This window comes from Capricornis sumatraensis, chromosome 13 (genome assembly GCF_032405125.1).
Source record: "Capricornis sumatraensis isolate serow.1 chromosome 13, serow.2, whole genome shotgun sequence".
Classification (NCBI taxonomy): domain Eukaryota; kingdom Metazoa; phylum Chordata; class Mammalia; order Artiodactyla; family Bovidae; genus Capricornis; species Capricornis sumatraensis.
The window spans coordinates 29,468,067-29,491,577 of NC_091081.1; the positions used below are offsets into that span (position 1 = coordinate 29,468,067).

A 23,511-nucleotide genomic window follows, 5' to 3' on the forward strand; every position below is an offset into this window, starting at 1 on the left:
AGAATTAAGTCATGTTTGAAGAAGAAGCAGAGTCACTCTTTTCCACTGTTTTTTCTTGGCAGGGGTCGGAGTATGAGGGACCAAAGCAGGGCACAGAATCTTTTTCCTCTGTTCTAAATGCTCTGGGTAAAATCCACCCATTTCATTGCTTCTGTCACTTTTATGCTAGACTCAGAAACTGCAGTTGAGTTTTCTGTCAAGTAGAACTACTGTGTCTTTAAGTCAGAAAAGCCCTGAAATCGACCACTATTTCATTGCCAGGAAATTTGGCATCAACAACTATAGGAATCCTGGATTAAAAGCCTGACTCCTTCAAAAGTATGAGAATTGTGATTAATTTTTCCATAATAAATTAGTAAACAGAGAGGAAAGTAATCAGTAATCTCAATTTTGAGAAAATTTCTATGTCTAAAATCAGGCATTCAATATAAAACTTACACTCAAGAAAGACAGTATGTCAAAAGAGACCTTATTGTTGCTGAATTGTTTGAAATTCTCAACAAAAATTCCAAAACAAGGGGAGGTTTCTAGAAGAGGGTCACACATGAATTTAAATGGAAATTAATTTCTTTAAGAACCTCCTACTTCATTAGGATTGACTCAGAGGAACAGAATGCTACCCACACTTTGCCCCTTTATCCCCCTTTAAAAATCAACAGCTTGTTAAGGTATCAACAAGTAGAATAGAATTGGCTTTCCTTGGTCCCTCTCTCTTCATGTTCTCTGTTCCAGAGAGCCAAAGTTGATTCAACGAGGGAGAAATTTCCCCTTCCTCTTAAAGTTCTTGTGCCAAACTTCCCTGGCAGTCAGCCTTCTCACTCTACTGATTCCTTGTCCATTCACGCTGTACAGCTCTTTGTGCTCACACCAAACATAATCTGGGGCTGGAGGCAGGTCTAAGATTAAGTTGGTTTATACTCTACTTAATATAAAACAGACTTGCTTGCATTTCAAATCCTGTAGGTTTGTTTTTCATAACAGAATCAGTTGTTAGGATGGATTTTTGTCCTAGTATTTATCTTCCTCTCAATCACTCAAAGACTTAATTGATTGTGCAGAGATCCATTTCAGTCTCTAAATTTCCCACCCTTCTCAATCACCTGGAGAGTAACTTAACTGGTTCCATTAATCTTGACCTATGTATAATGCAAGCAAGCAGGATCTAGTGCCTTTAACTCTCAAATTCCAGACCTTCAACCCTCCTTCTCAGTCCCACTCTCCATATAAAATTTCTACTAAATCTATATATTAACAATGCCCACAAATAAATCAATGGTGTAACATGTAAAATTGCAACTTGGTAGATCCAAAAATAATTATTTTTCTTAAAATTTCAGAAAGGCTAAAATAATTGAACATTTTAAACAACAACAATAGAAACAAAAAGGAAGCTGGAGAATAAGAATCTCTAACTCCTGTTTAAGTGAAGAAGATATCACATCCACCTCAGAAAAAGAGGCCAGGGAGTTTTAGTAGGTTAAAAGAAAAGGTATACAGCAAAATTAACTAAAGACATAGGACTTTTGCCAGATTAGCTTGACCTATGTTGAAGATTTTTACTTATAAATATATTTGAAGATGAAATAACAAGATAAGAATTCTAAGGAAAGTTAGCAACTGTCCTCTGTACTTTTATATGTGTAAGTATATATATTATCTATGCATGTACATATTGTATATATAGCCTATTTATACTTTACTAGCGGAGAAGGCAATGGCACCCCACTCCAGTACTCCTGCCTGGGAAATCCCATGGGCGGAGAAGCCTGGTAGGCTGCAGTCCATGGAGTTGTGAAGAGTTGGACATGACTGAGCAACTTCACTTTCACTTTTCACTTTCATCCATTGGAGAAGGAAATGGCAACCCAATCCAGTGTTCTTGCCTGGAGAATCCCAGGGACGGGGGAGCCTGGCGGGCTACCGTCTATGGGGTCGCACAGAGTCGGACACGACTGAAGTGACTTAGCAGCAGCATACTTTACTAGATGAGTACAGTCATACAACTGAACATTTTTGTCAATATGTTTAGCTGGAAATGGTGAGCCAGCTCCATTCTGGTCCTGTCTAGCGTGCTGAAAAACGAACACTGTGATATGCTGTTAAATTACAGTTCAATAAATGGATAGATGATAAAAGGTATGCTGAGCTGACTAATGGAATCTCATACTGAAATACATAGAAGATAGACTTCTATTGCTCCTGTTTCAAACGTTTCAAATATTCAAATTTCAAATCCTTGACATCTTAATTCAGGAGTCCTTAAGTGAATATAAAATTAATTAAATTTTAACGTACATATAAATTATGCCAAATAAGACAATTTTGTGATTTTTTATAGTACATAAAGTAAAAAATTGTTACTGTTATATTTTACTAGTATACAGTTGTAAAGATTGAGGGCAGGAGGAGAAGGGGACGACAGAGGATGAGATGGTTGGATGGCATCCCCGACTGAATGGACATGAGTTTGGGTAGACTCCAGGAGTTGGTGATGGACAGGGAGGCCTGGCGTGCTGCAGTCCATGTGGTCTCAAAGAGTTGGACATGACTGAGCGACTGAACTGATACAGTTGTAAGCTTGCAATATCACATAGAGTTACTCATAGATAAAATATCAATAGGAGTTCTTATGACAAAGATAATACTGTGTAAACTACTTTTGAGAATCAATTATCTTTTCCCTACAGGTGGCCTGAGAGTAAAGATTCATTACCATTACTGACATTTTAATTATCAAAACATATAGCAACATACAATACTTCATTTTGAATTTGAGACATTTCAGTTTAGATGAAACATTATATTTTATATGTTTCATAGAGATAAAAGTTCTCCACTAAAAAATGACCTAAAATATAATGGAAAAATCATTAAAAGGATGAAAATGCTACACTAAAAACATGTACTTAATGTAAGAGAAATAAGTAAAGGAAGAACATTGAAACAAAAAGTCATGAAACATACAGACAATGAAAAGTAAAAGCTGATGTAAATCCAATTATATCAGTAATAACATAATTTGTGAATGAATTAAACAATTTAATCAAAAGGCAGAGATTGGTGGACTGGATAAAAAAGTGAGTTATAACTATATGCTATCTATAGAAGATATGGTTTACATTCAAAGATACAAATAGGTTGAAAATAAAAGAATGAAAAAAAGATATATCATGAAAAAAGCAACCACTATTAACATCAGACAAAACAAACTTTAAAACAACAAAAATGTGATTAGAAACTAAAAGGAACATTTTATAATGATAAAACTATCAATCCATCAGGATGATATAACAATTATAAATATGTATGTGCCTAGAAACAAAGCCCTCAGAATTCATGAAGCAAAAACTGACATAACTGAAAGGAGAAACAGACAATGCAACAGTGATAGTTGGGGGACTTCAATATCCAACTTTCAATAGTGGATAGAACAACTAGGGGGAAGATCAGTAAGAAATAATAAGACTTGAATACACTATACACAAATTAGACTAACATATAAACACTCCACTCAATAACCAAGAAATATACATTTTTCTCAAATGCACATGAAACATTCTCAAAGAAAGATCATATCCTATGCCATAAAACAAATTTTCAATTAAAAGGAATTGAAATTATGCAGAGTATTCTCTAGTCACAGTAGAGTGAAATTAGAAATTGGTAACAAAGATGTATTTGGAAAATTCACAAATGTGTGGGAATAAAACAGCACACTCCTAAGTAACCAATGGGTCAAAAAAAGAAATGAAAAGGAAAATTAGAAAATACTTTGAAACAAAGAAAATTAAGACATAATATACCAAACTTATGAGATGCAGCAGAAGTAGTGCTTATGGGTAAATTTATAGCTATAAATGCCTACATAAAAAAGAAGAAAAATCTCAAACTAATAATCTAACTTTCTACCGTAAGACTCTTAGAAAATTAATCTAAAACAAGTAGAAATAATAAAGATTAGAGTGGAAATTAATGAAGTAAAGAATATAAAAATAATAGAGCAAATAGTAAAACCAAAAGTTAATTCTTTGCAAAAGTGAATAAAATGGACAACCTTTTAGCTAAAGAAAAGAGTGAAAACTAAAATTACTAAAATCAGGGATGAAAGAGACAACATTACTACCAACCTTATAGAAATAAAAAAGAACTATACGGGAATAATATTAACAACTGTACCAAAAAAAAATAGGTAACTTCGATAAATAGAAAAATTCCTAGAAAGACACATATCACTGAAGCAAACTCAAGAAAAAAGATAAAATCTAAATAGAAAAAGAGGGAATTCTTCAAAACTCATTCTCTGAGGCCAGTATTACCTTGACAGCAAAATCAGAAAAAGACATCAGTTAAGTTCAATCGCTCAGTTGTGTCCGACTCTTTGTGACCCCATGAACTGCAGCACGCCGGTCCTTCCTGTCCATCACCAACTACTGGAGTCCACCTGAACCCATGTCCATTGAGTTGGGGATGCCATCCAACCATCTCATCCTCTGTCATCCCCTTCTCCTCCTGCCTTCAATCTTTCCCAGCATCATGGTCTTTTCAAATAAGTCAGCTATTCGTATCAGGTGGCCAAAGCACTGGAGTTTCAGCTTCAGCATCAGTCCTTCCAATGAACACCTAGGACTGATCTCCTTTAGGATGGACTGGTTGGATCTCCTTGCAGTCCAAGGGACTCTCAAGAGTCTTCTCCAACACCATAGTTCAAAAGCATCAATGCTTTGGCGCTCAGCTTTTTTTATAGTCCAACCATACATGACCACTGGAAAAACCATAGCCTTGACTAGATGGACTTTTGTTGACAAAGTAATGTCTGCTTTTTAATATGCTGTCTAGGTTGGTCATAATTTTCCTTCCAAGGAGTAAGCGTCTTTTAATTTCAGGGCTGCAATCACCATCTGTAGTGATTCTGGAGCCCAGAAAAATCAAGTCAGCCACTGTTTCCACTGTTTCCCCATCTATTTCCCATGAAGTGATGGGACTGGATACCATGATCTTTGTTTTCTGAATGTTGAGCTTTAAGCCAACTTTTTCACTCTCCTCATTCACTTTCATCGAGAGGCTCTTTAGTTCTTCTTCACTTTCTGCCATAGGGTGGTGTCATCTGCATATCTGAGGTTATTGATATTTCTCCCAGCAATCTTGACTCCAGCTTGTGCTTCATCCAGCCCAGCGTTTCTCACGATGTACTCTGCATATAAGTCAAATAAGCAGAGTGACAATATACAGACTTGACGTACTCCTTTTCCTATTTGGAACCAGTCTGTTGTTCCATGTCCAGTTCTAACTGTTGCTTTCTGACCTCCAGAGGCAGGTCAGGTGGTCTGGTATTCCCATCTCTTGAATTATCCACAGTTCATTGTGACCCACACAGTCAAAGGCTTTGGCATAGTCAATAAAGCAGAAATAGATGGTTTTCTGGAACTCTCTTCCTTTTTCCATGATCCAGAGGATGCTCACAATTTGATCTCTGGTTCCTCTGCCTTTTCTAAAACCAGCTTGAACATCTGGAAGTTCACGGTTCACGTATTGCTGAAGCCTGGCTTGCAGAATTTTAAACATCACTTTACTAGCATGTGAGATGAATCCAATTGTGCGGTAGTTTAAGCATTCTTTGGCATTGCCTTTCTTTGCAATTGGAATGAAAACTGACCTTTTCCAGTCCTGTGGCCACTGCTGAGTTTTCCAAATTTGCTGGCATATTGAGCACAGCACTTTCACAGCATCATCTTTCAGCTTTTGAAATAGCTCAACTGGAATTCCATCACCTCCACTAGCTTTGTTCATAGTGATACTTCCTAAGGCCCACTTGACTTCACATTCCAGGATGTCTGGCTCTAGGTAAGTGACCACACGATCGTGATTATCTTGGTCACGAAGATCTTTTTTGTTTAGCTCTCTGTGTGTTCTTGCCACCTCTTCTTAATATCTTCTGCTTCTGTTAGGTCCCTATCATTTCTGTCCTTTATTGTGCCCACTTTGTATGAAATGTTCCCTTGGTATCTCCAATTTCTTGAAGAGATCTCTAGTCTTTCCCATTCTATTGTTTTCCTCTATTTCTTTGCATTGATCGCTGAGGAAGGCTTTCTTATTTCTCCTTGCTATTCTTTGGAACTCTGCATTCAAATGGGTATATCTTTCCTTTTCTCCTTTGGTTTTTGCTTCCCTTCTTTTCACAGCTATTTGTAAGGCCTCCTCAGACAGTCATTTTGCTTTTTTTGCATTTCTTTTTCTTCGGGATGGTCTTGACTCCTGTCTCCTGTATAATGTCACAAACCTCCATCTACAGTCAAAGACATCACCAAAACAGAAAACTACTGACCGATACATCTCATGAATATAAACACAAAAATTCTCAACAAAATACTAGCAAACTAAATCCAGCAATATATATAAAGGATTACACACCGTAACTGGGGCTTCACTGGTAGCTCAGATGGTAAAGAATCCACCTACAGTGTGGGAGACCTGGGTTCGATCCCTGGGTTGGGAAGATCCCCTGGAGAAGGGCATGGCCACCCACTCCAGTATTCTTGCCTGGAGAATCCCACGGACAGAGGAGCCTGGTGGGCTACAGTCCATGGAGTTGCAAAGAGTCAGACACGACTAAGCACAGAACATACAAAATAAGCAAGTGAGATTTATCCCAGAAATGCAAGGTTGATTTAAAATCCAAAAATCAATTAATGAAATATACCACATCAGTGGGATAATGGACAAAAACCACATGATCATATCAATAGAAACAGAAAATGTATTTGACAGAATCCAACTCTGCTTAATGACAAAACACTCAAAAATTAGGAACAGAAGGGAATGTCCTTAATCTAATAAAGGACATCTGTGAAAAACCCAGAGCTAACGGCATAATTAATGGTGAAATACTGAAGTCTTTCCTTCAAGCTCAGGAATAAGACAAGGGTGTCCACTCTTTATGATAGAATATACCACTTCTATGTGAAGAGTTGACTCATTGGAAGAGACTTTGATGCTGGGAGGGATTGGGGGCAGGAGGAGAAGGGGACGACAGAGGATGAGATGGCTGGATGGCATCACTGACTCGATGGACGTGAATCTGAGTGAACTCCGGGAGTTGGTGATGGACAGGGAGGCCTGGCGTGCTGCCATTCATGGGGTCGCAAAGAGTCGGACACGACTGAGCGACTGAACTGAACTGAACCACTTCTATTCAACATTTCACTGAAGGTTCTAGACAGGAAATTTAATCAAGAAAAATAAATAAAAAGGCATTCAGATTGGAAAGGGAAAAGTAAACTGTCTCTCTATTTCCAGGTGACATTATCTTGTATTTAGAAAATTCTAAGGAATCTACTGGAAAATATTAGAACAAATAAATGAGTTTAGCAAGGCTTCAGGCTATAAGAACAATATGCAAAAATCAATTACATTCCTAAACCATAGCAATGAAGAAACCAAAAATGAAATTAGGAAAACAATTCCATTTATGCCAGTTTCAAAAAGAATAAAATGTTTTTGAATAAATTTAATAAAAGTATTTGCAAATTTTATTCACTGAAAACTTAAAACATTATTGAAAGGAATTAAAGAAGGGGCTTCCCTGATAGCTCAGATGGTGAAGAATATGCCTTCAATGCAGGAGACCTGGGTTCAGTCCTAGGCTGGGAAGATCCTCTGGAGAAGGGAATGGCTACCCACTCCAGTACTCTTTCAGTACTGGAAAACTGCACGGACAAGAGGAGCCTGGTGGGCCCCAGTCCATGGGATCACAAAGAGTTAGATACAACTGAGCAACTAACACTTCCACCAAAATTAATGGAAAGATAGCTGTTACAAGTTGAACTGTGCCCTTCAAAAAGATGTTAAAGCACTGCTGCTGCTGCTGCTGCTAAGTCGCTTCAGTTGTGTCCGACTCTGTGCGACCCCGTAGATGGCAGCCCACCAGGCTTCGCTGTCCCTGGGATTCTCCAGGCAAGAACACTGGAGTAGGTTGCCATTTCCTTCTCCAATGCATGCCCCCAATATCTGTGAATGTGATCTTATTTAGGCTCTTTGCAAATGTAATTAAGTTTAGATGCAGTCATACTGGATTAGGGTGGTCTCTAATGTGCTAACTGGTGTCCTTACATAAAGAGGAAATTTGAAAACACACACACATAGGGGATATATTATATGAAGCTAGAGGCAGAGACTAGAGCAATGCACCTACAAATCAAGAACTTCACCAGAGGCATGGAATAGATTTTCCTTCATACTGCCCAGAAAGAACCCAACTGCCAACACTTTGATTTCAGACGTCTAAGCTCCAGAACGAGAGGATACATTCCTACTTTCTAAGATATTCAGTTAGGGGTACTTCGTATGGCAGCCCTAGGAAACGAATAAAACATTACAGGTTCATGGAGCAGAAGACTTAATGTTATATCCCCATTGTGACTTCCAAATTCAACACAATTCCTATCAAAGTTACAGACGGCTTCTTTGCAGAGTTTGACAAGCTGATCCTAAAATTCATATGGAAATTCAAAGGCCTCAGAATAGCTGAAACAATCTCTAAAACACAACAAAACAAAGTTGGACTCACATTTCCTAATTTCAAAACTTAGAAGAAAGTTATGGCAATCAAGATAGTGTGGTATCGACATAAAGTTAGACAAATAGATCAATGGAATATAAATGAGGGACCAGAAATAACCCTGTATGTTTACAATCAATCAATTTTCAAAAAGGAGGTCAATACAATTCACTAGGGCAAGAATACTCTTTTCAACCAACAGTACTAGGGCAACTGAGTATCTCCATGCAACAGAAAGAAGATAGACCACATATAAAAATATATAAAAAGTATAAAAATAACTTGTTCACACCACATATAAAAATAACTTGAAATTAACCAAACACACAAATATAAGAGCTAAAACTGTAAAACTCTTGGAAGAAAATATAGGTAAAAATTATTGTGACACTGGATTAGACAGCAGTTTCTCAAATGTGACACACCAAAAGCATAAGCAACAAAAGAAAAAATACATTGCTCTTAATTAAAATTTTAAAATTTTGTACTTCAAAGACACCGTCAAGAAAATTAGAAAAAAAAAAAACAGAATGTGAGAATATTTGCAAATCATATATCTGGCAAGTGACTTGTATCTAGAATAAAGACACTTAAAATTCAATAATAAAAAGACAAATGATCCAATTTAAAAATAGGCAAAGTATGTATAAGAATGAAATTAGAGCAGTTTCTCACATCATATATAAAAATAAACTCAAAATGGATTAAAGACCTAAATGTAAGACCAGAAGCCATAAAACTCCTATAAGAAAATATAACCCAAGCATGCTGACATAAATCATGGCAATATATTTTTGGATCAAGCTCCTAGAGCAAAGGAAATAGAAGTAAAAACAAACAAATAGGACCTAATTAGACTTAAAAACTTTTGCACAGCAAAGGAAATTACTGACAAAATGAAAAGAAATCAATAAAACATTAAGCAATAGAGACAATAAAACAAAAGGTATTTCTCTGAGAAGATGAATGGATTAATACAACTCTCACTAGCTTAATCAGAAAAAATAGAGAAAATTTGAACCTTTTTTAAAAAAAAACTTTTTATTGTGGAAATTTTCACACATATATACACATAAAGACAACAGTAGTATAATAAACCTGATGTAACAATCATGATGGAACACTCAGTACAGGGCCTCTCTTGTTTCATCTATACCTCCTCTCAATTCGTCCACCCTGGATTACTTTAAAGCACATCCCATACACTGTATTGGACGTGCACATCCCATACACTGAATTTTATCTGTTAATACTATAGCTTATTGGAGAAGGAAACGGCAACCCACTCCAGTATCCTTGCCTGGAAAATCCCATAGACAGAAGAGCCTGGCGGGCTGTACAGTCCATGGGGTCAGACTAAGGGACTAACACAGACTTTAGTTTATGACTATGTTGATGACTTAAGTAGATAAACCTATATGTTCTTTGCCATAAAGCTAACAATAAAATTTAATCTGTAAACATCAGAAATGTCCCCAACAGTCTTCATCCCTTCCCCAGACTTAAGAAATGATCAGATCAACAGCCTAAACCTCATCAAACTAGACAGTTTCTCTAACTGCCAGAGGCAGAAATTCTGTCCTCTGCCCTCTGAGGAACAGACTTCAGGAAGGCCGAGTCTAGTCTCAACTAAGGATGAGAAACTGAACTTTGATTCACCCTGATTGACAGTGAACATTCAAGCATGTCCTAAGATTTATATCTGGTCATTGTACCTGGTGAATGGGCTTCCCTGGTGGCTCAGATGGTAAAGAATCCACCTGCAATGCAGGAGACCTGGGTTCGATCCCTGGGTTGGGAAGATCCCCTGGAGAAGGGCATGGAAACCCACTCTAGTATTCTTGTCTGGAGAATCCCATGGATAGAGGAGCCTGGCAGGCTACAGTTCACAGTGTCACATAGAGTCGGACATGACTGAGTGACTAAACAAAACACAATTCCTGGTGAACAGGCAGGCACATAGCCAGAGTCTCTCTAAACCACTCAACCAAGAATGATAAACATAACCTGCCGGGATCCTCATCCTGATCAGGGGGGCTATACTGTCAGCTTCATGGGCTGGAAAAACAAACTTTCAATGAGAATATGCTATGTTGTCTTTTGTTTTGCCTAACTGTCTCCATATAGATATGTTTCTATACCTTTGGTGCTAAACAAATTTTATATTCTTTAAATGTGTGGCATCTTCTCTTCAATACCAATACCGCTCCACTGTGACACTAGGCACTAGCATCAGAAGTAAGACTAACTTGAATGTTAAAGACTCTAAAAGATTCATGAGAGATTTTGGAGAAAGTACAGCAGGCCCATGGTTTAGCATCAAACTATAAAAACTTTGTTGTAGGTAACCAGAGATCAAGTGTTTCAGTGAAGTTACACACAGAGCCCAATGCAGGGACCTTGGGCAGTCTAGTCCATGGAAATGAAACAAATCGCAGTCTAAACAGGAGGGAGCTAACTTAGCAATTTTCAAGTTGCTACTGTTTGCAGATATTTCAGAGGTTCTTCAGTGGGAAATGAAACAGGAAATGACTGGGTTGATAGCTGGTGAGAAAAACTAAGACTGAAACTGCAGATTTCAATGTCTGTGACAGAAACACCTATAATGGCAATAATGGGGGATGGGGAGAAGGCCCCAAGATGCCCCAGAGATTCTGCTGATCCAGAAGGTGGCAACCTTTCAGGCAGAGGACAGATCTCGTCGCAGTTTTAGGGATGAAAAGATGTGACACTCAAGCTAAGAAAATGCTTTAAATTTTCATCGATGGTTGTCCCAGCTAAGGGCAGGGGAACATGTGCAGGGAATATCAGAGGCAAACACAAGAAGCTTTTAATTGCAACGGAGTAAGTCCGTCTAGTCAAGGCTATGGTTTTTCCAGTGCATGTATGGATGTGAGAGTTGGACTGTGAAGAAGGCTGAGCGCCGAAGAATTGATGCTTTTGAACTATGGTGTTGGAGAAGACTCTTGAGAGTCCCTTGGACTGCAAGGAGATCCAACCAGTCCATTCTGAAGATCAGCCCTGGGATTTCTGTGGAAGGAATGATACTAAAGCTGAAACCGGTACTTTGGCCACCTCATGAGAAGAGTTGACTCATTGGAAAAGACTCTGATTTGGGGAGGGATTGGGGGCAGGAAGAGAAGGGGACAACCCAGGATGAGATGGCTGGATGGCATCACTGACTCAATGGACGTCAGTTTGAGTGAACTCCAGGAGTTGGTGATGGACAGGGAGGCCTGGCGTGCTGCGATTCATGGGGTCGCAAAGAGTCGGACACGACTGAGCAACTGAACTGAACTGAACTGAACTGAAGTTTTAACATGGATGAGTTCCAGTCTTTGTTTTCACAGACCTTTCTTCTAAACCAGAGCTCTAACCTTGAAGCTGTGTATTTTTAGCAGCAAACTTTTTTTTTTAATGATCCTCAAAGATACATTCTTAGAAGTAATTTCCTATTTGGAATAGATGTTTCCCAAGTGGAAAATTAAGAGCACTTGGGACATAAAGTTTCCATTGGTAAAAGTATTTAAGAAAAAACTCCTTAAAACTGTTCAAAAGATGGATGAATACATGTACTATATTAATCAGGTAAAAATACGTGAGTATTTGGTCTGTGCCTGAAAAGTTGTAACACATGTGCTGTGCTGTGCTAAGTTGCTTCAGTCGTTTCTCTTTGCGGCCCTGTGGACCACAGCCTACTAGGCTCCTCTGTCCATGGAATTCTCCAGGCAGGAATATTGGAGTCGGTTACCACGTCCTCCTCCAGGGGATCTTCCCAACTCAGGGACCAAACTCACGTCTCTTACGTCTTCTGCATTGGTACGTGAGTTGTATCATAAAATGTTCATCATTTCAATATGATCATAGTTTCCATATATATGGAGCTGAAATGGTCTTGAAACAATTCAGAGGTTAAATAACTGAATAGTAGTCAGAAGTAATTTTCTTGAAGTGGTAGATGACTTTGGCAGATAGGAATCAAGGGAAATAAAGGGAAATTTTATTTCCTTAATAAATACAGGTTAAAAGTCTGGTAAACATCCCCTGTGAGGACAGACAGTCCTGAGTCTCCCACTCACCCACACAGCTTGCTTAGTATGCCAAGAATGCAAGGCCTTAACTATCTCTTAAGGTGTGTTTATAGCAAGAAGCTTTGAGGGATGAGGCAGTATCTCCCTTGCAACAAAAAGTAGTCTTGCTTACTTCTGGCTATAAAGTGGTTCATTCCCAAAACTCAGAGTCCCTCTCCTGTAACACAACTCACTGCATGTGCAGGCATCCATCTGGGCCCTCAGCAAAACTCCTCTTCTCCTCCCTAATGGGACTAGGAAGCGAGAAGGGAACTGACTCAACATGCTATCTGTGCCTAGAGTAATAAAATCCTTTGTCTCTGACACAGGTTTCTTGTGTCTTCTGCCAGCATCCATGAAACAATACAGGCAAAGCTATTACTTCGTAAGTAGGGCAAAATCAAATCCAAAATCAAATCCCAACACCTGCCTCTACCCTTTTTAGTTCAGTTTAAAATATTCCACTGAGGCCATGGCTTCCATGCTGGGGGCAGGGTGTTTGCATGTGAGCATGGTAGAGATACAGTGTTTGAACAGGAACTTTCTTCAACAGATTTAGTCAGAAAAAAAGAACCTGTACTACTCAGATCCTGAGGAAAAGAGACAGAGAAGGAGGGTGAGTCTAACGTGATCTGATCCCTCTCTTCAGGAAAACTAAACCCTTCACAGAACTAACAGCAAAATGGTCAGGGGCAGCATCCTATGGACCCCTCAGCAGTGGTGTTTCCTGTCATAAAAGGGCAATAAATAACATCACATATTAAAATCTGTCATAGAGGGGAAATTAATAAATTTTCCTGCAGGAACAAGATAAAATGAAACCTAATTAAATCAGAAATGTTAACATGATCCCAGGAACTTTTCTTTTACTCTCTCATGAAAGAAGTTCTACCCAAAGGCTCCTGTGCAACAATATAAATGAAAACCCTATCATCCCATCTGGGTATCTTTATTTTCCCACTTCTGAGATGACTTTAATTCCTAACTCTTCTCTGGCACACATATCTGCCTTCCCTCTGAGGTGTGCCCCCAGGCTGTCTATTCTTGATTATCAGACTGTAGTAAAGCTCTTTTGATGTTAAATTCATAAATAAATCTACTTTTTTTGAGGATTAAAGAATTTATATATTTTTAAGGAAGCTATTCCAGAGTTTCACGGTAGCCTTTGTACATTCTCGTTTTCTGGACTCTTGGATGTTGTTAGATTCTGACTTCTTCCAGTACATGTTTAAAGTACAAACCTGAATTCCGATGTGTTAGAATTACATTACTTTCATCAGGAAGAGGAAGAGACAACACAGGGTAGCTCAGAGAAAAAGAGGCTCTGCTGAAGCAAAAGCAGACTTTCCACCTCCTGTAAATTCCACTGAGACCTCTCAAGGACCAAGAAACATATTTCATGACTTAGACAACTATCTTTAGTGAAGGGATTTCCTTTTAGGAAAATGTTTTAATTATTTGACATAAGAATATATTTTGTGGGAAAACAGGGAACAAGGATTTGTTGAAGAAATAAAAGGAATAGTAATAAATTAATTTCTAAGTACCATACATCTGGCATATCAAGAAATAGGTAGCAAAGCTTCAGGGAAATCTTGTGAAGGTCAGAAAAATACAAGACAGGAAAGCCCAAAGATAAAAGAAATGGAGAGGAAAAAGTCCTAGTTAAAGCAGAAAAAAAGTGCTCTAAGAATTTTTCAAAATTATAAAGTACTTTAAAGACAAAGTACTTAAGGGCAGATGAAGAACCTCCTATAATAATCATCAGAATCTGAATAATAAACTGAAATAGTCCCCTTGGTACACTGTAAAGTATGCAATTTTAATTATGTGATTTTTCTAGCTAATTTCTGCTTCAAAAACAGTAAAGTACTTCTGCTTACAAGGTGGCATAGACAAGAACTTTTCTGAACCTCTCATATCCACGTTGTCATCAAAATTTAAATTAGCAGAAACATGCCTTTGAGTTAAATCACAATTAGCCCTTAAGACAGATCTATTTACTGAGAACCCACTATGTGTCCAACATCAGCAGCATATGCTAAACACTCTTTGCATTGGTAAAGCAATTTTTTCCTTTTCAGGTTCTCACAAGTGACATTTTAAAACAAACTATATTTGTTTTCAGCATTAACTATACAAGCTGACTACATCTATTATTATAAATTGCTCCTACTTGGGAGAATGAGCTTCTAGAAGACAAAATATATCCAGTTGTACTTGTGTATATATATTTTACATAGTTATGTATGGAAGTCAATCAACAGTGATAAATACAAACAGATTGTCTGACAAAATAAAACACAATTTTCAGGGAACAGAAATGACACATTTGTCAGAAGATGTCCACAAATAATTAATTACTTTAGCACAATAAAGATATTCTCTTAATACTAGAGTTTCTTATAAGAGGATACTCATTACTTTCTAACCATCTGTCATCACTCCTCCCTAAAAAACTAATTAGGGTTTCCTCCAATCACACATTATAAATCATGCAAATGTGGATGGCAAAAAACACAGTTTAAAGAAGTTAACATTACAACATTTTGTATTTGAAAAATCACAGGCTTCAGAATTAGCCTTTCACATTCTAATAATTACCCTGCTTATTTTTCTCATCTTTTCCTGATAAATTATTTGGTATTAAACTTAAGAACATTAAAATTAAAAAAAATACTTACAGGTAGTAGAGTTTTCCTGCAGCAGGAAGTTCCCTTTTCCGATAATCTATCCCAGAATCTAGCTGGACCGTATTACAGTATTCCTACAATTCAAACACATAAAATATCTTCTTAAACAAATGGTTGCTTAGAATTATAATCTTTCTGCTATCCCATTTTTTTTAATTTTTGAAATTTTCCTCTATAAAATAATGTTTAGAATAAAACAATAGAACTCATGTAAGAATCGTAAATGTTGCAATATAAAACACATATCAAACCAAAAAATGTCAGTTTAATAAAATTCAGATTTGTAGCATGCTTTCCTGAAACTTTGCTAAAACTGCACTGGCAGCAAATTCCCCAAATAACTGCATTGGATTTTTTAAAATTCCAGTTTCCATTACTCTGAAGTGAGAAGCTGGAGGCTACCAGAAAGAATGACTCACAGATCTTAAGGACCACAATGGGAGTCAGACAGTCTAAGAAAGCTGCATCACAACATTAGTAGCCACATTTCAAACTGAATGATGATACCAAAGGGATGTTACACATATACCTGCCCTTCACTTCTAAATGATAGTCACTGCCCTTGTTCCTCAGCTCCCTCTCCAGCCACCCATGTCTTCAGAGTTCTAGCCTGCTGTGGACCCCTTCTTCAACCTGAAGTGATCCTAAGCCCCTACTTTTGTTGTCTCCTCACAATTACTCTTTCCTTTCTAGCCTCTGGGGTGCATGTGTGTATGGAAACTGCCATACATCACATATACACCCTAAAATTCTTACTATGGAAGCAAATGAACTTTTGCTACACCTATACAGGTCAGCTGACTTTTTCTGGAATATATATATATATATAAAGAGTGAGAGATTCACACACATACATACATGTAATACACACACACACATACATATATTTACTCATTCTAGTAGAACATGGTAAAGGGTTTTCAGAATAATTCAAGAAACATTTACAGTCTGACCTTTTTGTTTTCATTCAAAATAAAAATTGCATTACAAAAATTGAGGAGGAAAAATAATATTTTGACAACTTCACTACTTTTACTAATGTAAAACTGCATTTGGAAGCTAAGGTAACTGTGGCAGATTATATTTTCCAAAGATAGGTGCAATAATGTCTCCATCCCAACAAATCTTCTAACAACTAAGGTAATTTTGCTAGATTATATTTTCCAAAGATGGCTGCAGTAATATCTCCATCCCAACAGACCTTCTAATCATCAAGAAGTCTATGCACCTCACCTGAATCCTGTGGCTATGGTGAAAATGATGCTGTGCAATAATACCTGATGTGACATCTGAGGCAGCTTCCTACTTGTTGGCCAGAACACTTGCTCTGGCACCCTAAACTGTCAGGTAAGAGCCACTTGCCTGGAGGCAACTAGGAGAGCTTGAAGTTTAGCCTGTACAGAGAGGCCTTAAGATGAAATGAAGACAAGAGCTGTCTGACCAGTCCCTAGCTGTTCCAATTGTAGCTGCTAATGTAGTGAGGGAGCCAGAATTGTCAGCTGAGCTTTTCTCAAATCCAAGAAACACAGAAATCAGGAGGATGATAAAATATTATTTTAAGCCTTAAATTTTGCAGTCATTTATTATGCAGCAATAAGTAAGTCAGAAGAGCACCATCTGGGCACACTTGGGAGGCAGCAACATTCCTGCTCCCTGAAACATCCTAGAATGTACTGCTCTGCACGCACTGCTCATCATCTGCACTACAGGGGGTAGGCTGTCCATGGTGGCAGTGAGAATGCATTTCCCCTCCTCCCACGGGACAGCGGCTAAGGGGCTCCGGGAAGTAAGTTAGGCTGATCAACCATCCATCTGAGACTGAGAAGTTTCCCCAAGATTGAGGGGTTTTTTTCTTGAAGCAACATTTTCAGTGCTAACACCACAAAAGTCATGGGCACACTGGGATAGTTGGTCACCCTCGGAGAGAAGGCCCTGAAATCTGGCCTGGATGGGTCGAAAAGCTATGGCATTTTGATTTTTACATATAGCAATTGTGAATCAAGTTTACTTTGATTCAATTTACCTTGAAGCAAGGTAAACTGGAAATGGTCAAACAGGAGATGGCAAGAGTGAACATCAACATTTTAAGAATCAGTGAACTAAAATGGACTGGAATGGGCAGATTTAATTCAGATGACCATTATACCTACTTCTGTGGGCAACAGTCCCTTAGAAGAAATGGAGTAGCCCTCATACTCAACAAAAAAGTCCGAAATGCAGTACTTGGGTGCAATCTAAAAAATGACAGAATGATCTTATCTTTGTTCATTTCCAAGGTAAACCATTCAATATCACAGTAATCCAAGTCTATGTCCCAACCACTAATGCTGAAGAAGCTGAAGTTGAATGGTTCCATGCAAGACCTTCTACAACTAACACCAACAAAAGATGTCCTTTTCATCATAGGGGACTGGAATGCAAAAGTAGGGAGTCAATGAGTAACAGGCAAGTTTGGCCTTGGAGTACAAAATGAAGCAGGGCCAAGGCTAACAGAGTTTTGCCAAGAGAACACACTGGTCATAAACACTCTCTTCTAACAACACAAGAGACGACTCTACACATGGACATCACCAGATGGGTCAGTACTGAAATCAGATTGATGATAATCTTTGCAGAGGAAGATGGAGAAGCTTTATACAATCAGCAAAAACAAGACCTGGAGCTAACCATGGCTCAAATCATGAACTCTTTATTGCAAAATTCATACTTCAAATGAAGAAACCATTCAGGTATGACCTAAATCAAATCCCTAACGATTATACAGTGGAAGTGACAAACAGATTCAGAGGATTAGATCTGATAGATAGAGTGCCTGAAGAACTATGGTTAGAGGTGCATGACACTGTACAGGAGGCAGTGATTAAGACCATCCCCAACAAAAAGAAATGCAAAAAAATGGTTGTCTGAGGAGGACTTAACAAATAGCTGAGAAAAGAAGAGAAGCAAAACGAAAAGGAGAAAAGGAAAGATACACCCATCTGAATGCACAGTTCCTTTGAAAAGCAAGGAGAGAAAAGAAAGCTTTCCTAAGTGATCAATACAAAGAAATAGAGGAAAACAATAGAATGGGGAAGACTAGAGATCGTTTCAAGAAAATTAGAGATGCCAAGGGAACATTTCATGCAAAGAAGGGCTCAAAAAAGGACAGAAACAGTATGGACCTAACAGAAGCAGAAGATATTAAGAAGAGGGAGCAAGAAAACACAGAACTATACAAAAAAGATCTTCATGACCCAGATAACCACCATGGTGTGATCACTCACCTAGAGCCAGATATCCTGGAATGCGAAGTCAAAGGGGGCCTTATGAAGCATCACTACGAACAAAGCTAGTGGAGGTGACAGAATTCCATTTGAGCTATTTCAAATCCTAAAAGAGGATGCTGTGAAAGTGCTGCACCCAACATGCCAGCAAATTTGGAAAACTCAGCAGTAGCCACAGGACTGGAAAAGGTCAGTTTTCATTCCAATCGCAAAGAAAGGCAATGCCAAAGAATGTTCAAACTACCACACAATTGCACTCTTCACACGCTAGCAAAGTAATGCTCAAAATTATCCAAGCCAGGTTGCAACAGTATTTGAACCAAGAACTTCCAGATGTTCAAGCTGGATTTACAAAAGGCAGAGGAACCAGAGATCAAATTGCCAACATCTGTTGAGTCATAGAAAAAGCAAGAGAGTTCTAGAAAAATATCTACTTCTGCTTTTTTCACTACACCAAAGCCTTTGACTGTGTGGATCACAAAAAACTGTGGAAAATTCTTGAAGAGATGGGAATACCAGACCACCTGACCTGCCTCCTGAGAAATCTGTATGCAGGACAAGAAGCAACAGTTAAGAACCAGACATGGAACAACTGACTGGTTCCAAATAGGGAAAGGAATATGTCAAGGCTGTATATTGTCACCCTGCTTATTTAACTTCTATGCAGAGTACATCATGAGAAACACTGGGCTGAATGAAGCACAAACTGGAATCAAGATTGCCGGGAGAAATATCAATAACCTCAGATATGCAGATGACACCACCCTTGTGGCAGAAAGCAAAGAGGAACTGAAGAGCCCCTTGATGAAGATGAAAGAGTAGAGAGAAAAAGTTGGCTTAAAATGCAACATTCAAAAAATAAAATCATGGCATCTGGTCCTATCAGATCATGGCTAATAGATGAGGAAACAATGGAAACAACTACAGACTTTATTTTCTTGGGTTCCAAAATCACTGCAGATGGTGACTGCAGCCATGAAATTAAAAGATCCTTGCTCCTTGGAAGAAAAGCTATGACTAACCTAGACAGCATATTAAAAAGCAAAGATATTACTTTGCCAACAAAGGTCCATCTAGTCAAAGCTATGGTTTTTCCAGTAGTCATGTATGGATGTGAGAGTTGGACCATAAAGAAAAGTGAGTGCCGAAGAATTGATGCTTTTGAACTGTGGTGTTGGAGAAGACTCTTGAGAGTCCCTTGGACTGCAAGGAGATCCAACCAGTCCATCCTAAAGGAAATCAACCCTGAATATTCATTGGAAGGACAGATGCTGAAGCTGAAGCTCCAATACTCTGGCCACCTGATTCGAAGAAATGGCTCATTGGAAAAGACCCTGATGCTGGGAAAGATTGAAGGCAAGAGGAGCAGGGGACAATAGAGGATGAGATGGTTGGATGGTATCACCGACTCGATGGACATGCGTTTGAGCAAGCTCCAGGAGTTGGTGATGGACAGGGAAGCCTGGCATGCTGCAGTCCATGGGGTCACAAAGAGTCAGACATAACTGAGCAACTGAACTGAACTGAACTGAATCAGGTTAGAATAATCCCCAATAAAAGGCCAGGCCTATAGAGAGCCTACAAAGCTAAGCTTTTGAACTACACGTTTGAAGAATCACCTCTGAACCTAACAGTGACAAGCACCGTGCAATGCTTGGCCTAAGCAGCCACCCATACATCCCTAGCTCATCATTCCAAGTGGTTCTAAACCACCCTGAAGACTCATGCCCTTAACCCATCTCACCAGAAAGAAATACAGCATTGCCCAAATACATGCATTTCACTCTCCCCTTGCCTCTGATGACCTGTAAAAAAAAAAACAAGGTATAGCCATACATTTCTCTTCTTCTCAATCTGAGTAATGTAGTAAACCTGTTATAATTTTGGGTTTCAACTCCCCAGTACAAAGAAAGAAGGAGATGCACTTGTTCAGGTACACTTCTTTCTCTGTCTCTATGAGGGAAATCTGTCCTGGTTTGATAAAGGTCAACTATTCCTAATCTACCTGTACTACAGACAATATACTACATAGTGGACCAGCATCTTCATTTAAGTGTATCCCCTCAGGTTCTCTATTTCTTTTAAACAACAATTTATCTTATATTACTCAATATTCCTAATTTAGTCAAATATTGTTCTTTTGTTTTTTGCTATTAAAAAAATAAGGCTAATGAAAGTTACACAAGTTTCAGTTTTTCCTTCTAGGTGACTAACTTCTCTCTCATATGAGTGATTAAGCCCTACCAAATGATTGCATTTGTACATTCACTAATCACCACCAAGGAATACCTAATCAGCAGCATGAGAACTGTAACCAAAGCCCTTAGATGTTAGCTCTTAATTGTCTGAAAAATACTAACACTCAGTTTATATTTTTAAAGAAAAATAAACCTCTAAATTTCTGATTTCATTCACTTAAGTTACAGTCCTCACACCACTTTTTAAGAGAGTGGAGGGGAGTGAAAACTAAGCTATTTCCAAGTTGAGGATGAATCTAGTTAAAAGGGTATGATCTCTAAGCAATCTTGTAATTCCCAAGGATATTTACAAGACCTGTGACCTCTTATCACCAACCAATTCAAATGCATAAAACTAATCAGCCATCAAACTGAATTTATTTTAAGATGGTTTGTATATTTATGTATACAGAGGACAAATAGAATTATACAAGCTAAAAATGCAATTAGGGAATTCAAGGAGGAAAAGGAGGGAGGAGGTTAACACCTTGGGAGCATACTCATGAGTCAAAGGCCTTGACTCTGGAAAGAAAAATATACAACTAAAAAGATCGTATTCCAGAGTTTGCATTTTCTTCAAGATCTATTGTGTGTATTTTTAGCAATTCTGGATAATACCGTTAGAAAAATAGCATCTCACAAAAATAACTTCTTACAGCTTCCAGTCTGGCTTTTCTTCCCAGTTGGAACAAAAGAACAATAAATATTGTGAAGAAAAATCCTTTAAAGGTACAATATATTAACCTTGTAAGCAAAAATTGAAATAATAAAGATTTCTGTTTGTTAAATGCTCTTTTATTATAAAAGTACTAGAAAATTTGGAAAACAGGAAAAAAAAACAATCACATAAATCAAAGTTTTATGCTTATCTAAATGATTACATTAATTGGGGATTTAAAGATGAAAAGTATTGGCATTTTTTTTGATAGTATTCAACTGATAAGTTTTACACAGCTTTAATAAGAAAGCATAAAAGGAAAAAAGGTTGAGACTTTTTCTAGTTCTACAATATAAAATACTGTAATAACTAAGATCTATCTTTTTGCTTAATTCTTAAAAAGTTTACATTTTTCAAACCAAAAAGTGACCCATGCTTATTTCAAAAACCTCAAATATCAAACACATAAAAATAGAAAGTTTATCACCTTCTCAGAAAAAAAGTATGTGTATAGCTTATATCCTTCAAGTTTTTCCTTTACACACAGAGATGATGATAGACAGAAAGAGAAATTGGGATCATATTATACACACTTCTAAGCTTAATCCTTTTTGATACCTTAAAAGTTCTATGAGAGAAATAACTATTATATTTAAATACTGGAAAGCTATACTGCATACCCTACTATTCTGTTTACTAAAAATACAATTCCATAAATAAATGACAAGTAAGAGTACAAAAAAAGGGTGGGAGACTGGGTGGGGATGTCTTTTCAAATTTTATTTATGTTTTTAGGCAGCTATACATCTAAATATATATCCTGAAGCAGCTATACATTCTAAGATAGCTGCCTCAATCTCATTTAAAATACTTATGTGCTACCATTTCAAAGCTTAAGCAATGATATATAAAAATTCAACACAAAAACTTCTATACACTTTTAAGACTTTTGTAATTTAAGTATAACAAATATATATAAAAATCTAAAAATAAGCATCCAGCTCAATCAAGAATCAGAACATTACTAGCACTTCTGAGGCCCCCCCTAGGATCCTTTTTCACCTTTCCAAATGTAACCAGTATCCTGATTCTAGCATCATAGAATTTTGCCTGTTTCTGGAGCTTTATATAAAAGTGAAATTATACAGTATTCAATATGCACTCTTTTGTGACTGGGCTATTTTACGGTTTACAAGATTTATTCCTCTATATGTTTCGTGTAGTTGTAGTTTATTGATTGTTGTATCATACCCACAATGTGAATATGTCATGATTTATTGATTCATTCTACTGTTGATGGACATTTGGGCTGTTTCTAGTTACCAGCTCTTTCAAATAATGCAGCCACAAACATTCCTGCACGTGATTTTTAGTACATATGCATACATGCTCTTGCTGGATATATACTACTCAAAGAGTTAACTACTTGATCATCAGTTCAATTCAGTTCAGTCACTCAGCTGTGTCTGACTCTTTGCAACCCCATGGACTGCAGCATGCCAGGCCTCCCTGTCCATCACCAACTCCCAAAGCTTACTCAAACTCATGTCCATCAAGTTGGTAATGCCATCCAACTATCTTATCCTCTGTCGTCCCCTTCTCCTCCTGCCTTCAGTCTTTCCCAGCATCAGGTCTTGTCATATGAGTTCTTCGCATCAGGTAGCCAAAGTATTGGAGTTTCAGCTTCAGTATCAAGTCCTTCCAATGAATACTCAGGACTGATTTCCTTTAGGATGGACTGGTTGGATCTCCGTGCAGTCCAAGGGACTCTCAAGAGTCTTCTCCAACACCACAGTTCAAAAGCATCAATTCTTCGGCACTCACCTTTCTTTACGGTCCAACTCTCACATCCATACATGACTACTGGAAAAACCATAGCTTTGACTAGATGGACCTTTGCTGGCAAAGTAATGTCTCTGCTTTTTAATATGCTGTCTAGGTGGGTCATAGCTTTTCTTCCAAGAAGCAAGCATCTTTCAATTTCATGGCTGCAGTCATCATCTGCAGTGATTTTGGAGCCCCCCAAAATAAAGTCT

General features: G+C 37.9%; 1 protein-coding gene across 2 annotated transcripts in view; it reads right to left on the bottom strand.

The window, feature by feature from the left end:
• AFG1L (AFG1 like ATPase) overlaps positions 1–23,511 on the bottom strand; it is a 195,694-nt gene that overhangs the window by 54,862 nt on the left and 117,321 nt on the right. For both annotated transcript variants that reach the window (XM_068985371.1, XM_068985370.1), the window contains exon 8: positions 15,309–15,391. In XM_068985371.1, coding sequence (XP_068841472.1) covers positions 15,309–15,391 — 83 coding nt within the window. The remainder of the gene's footprint in view (positions 1–15,308; positions 15,392–23,511) is intronic.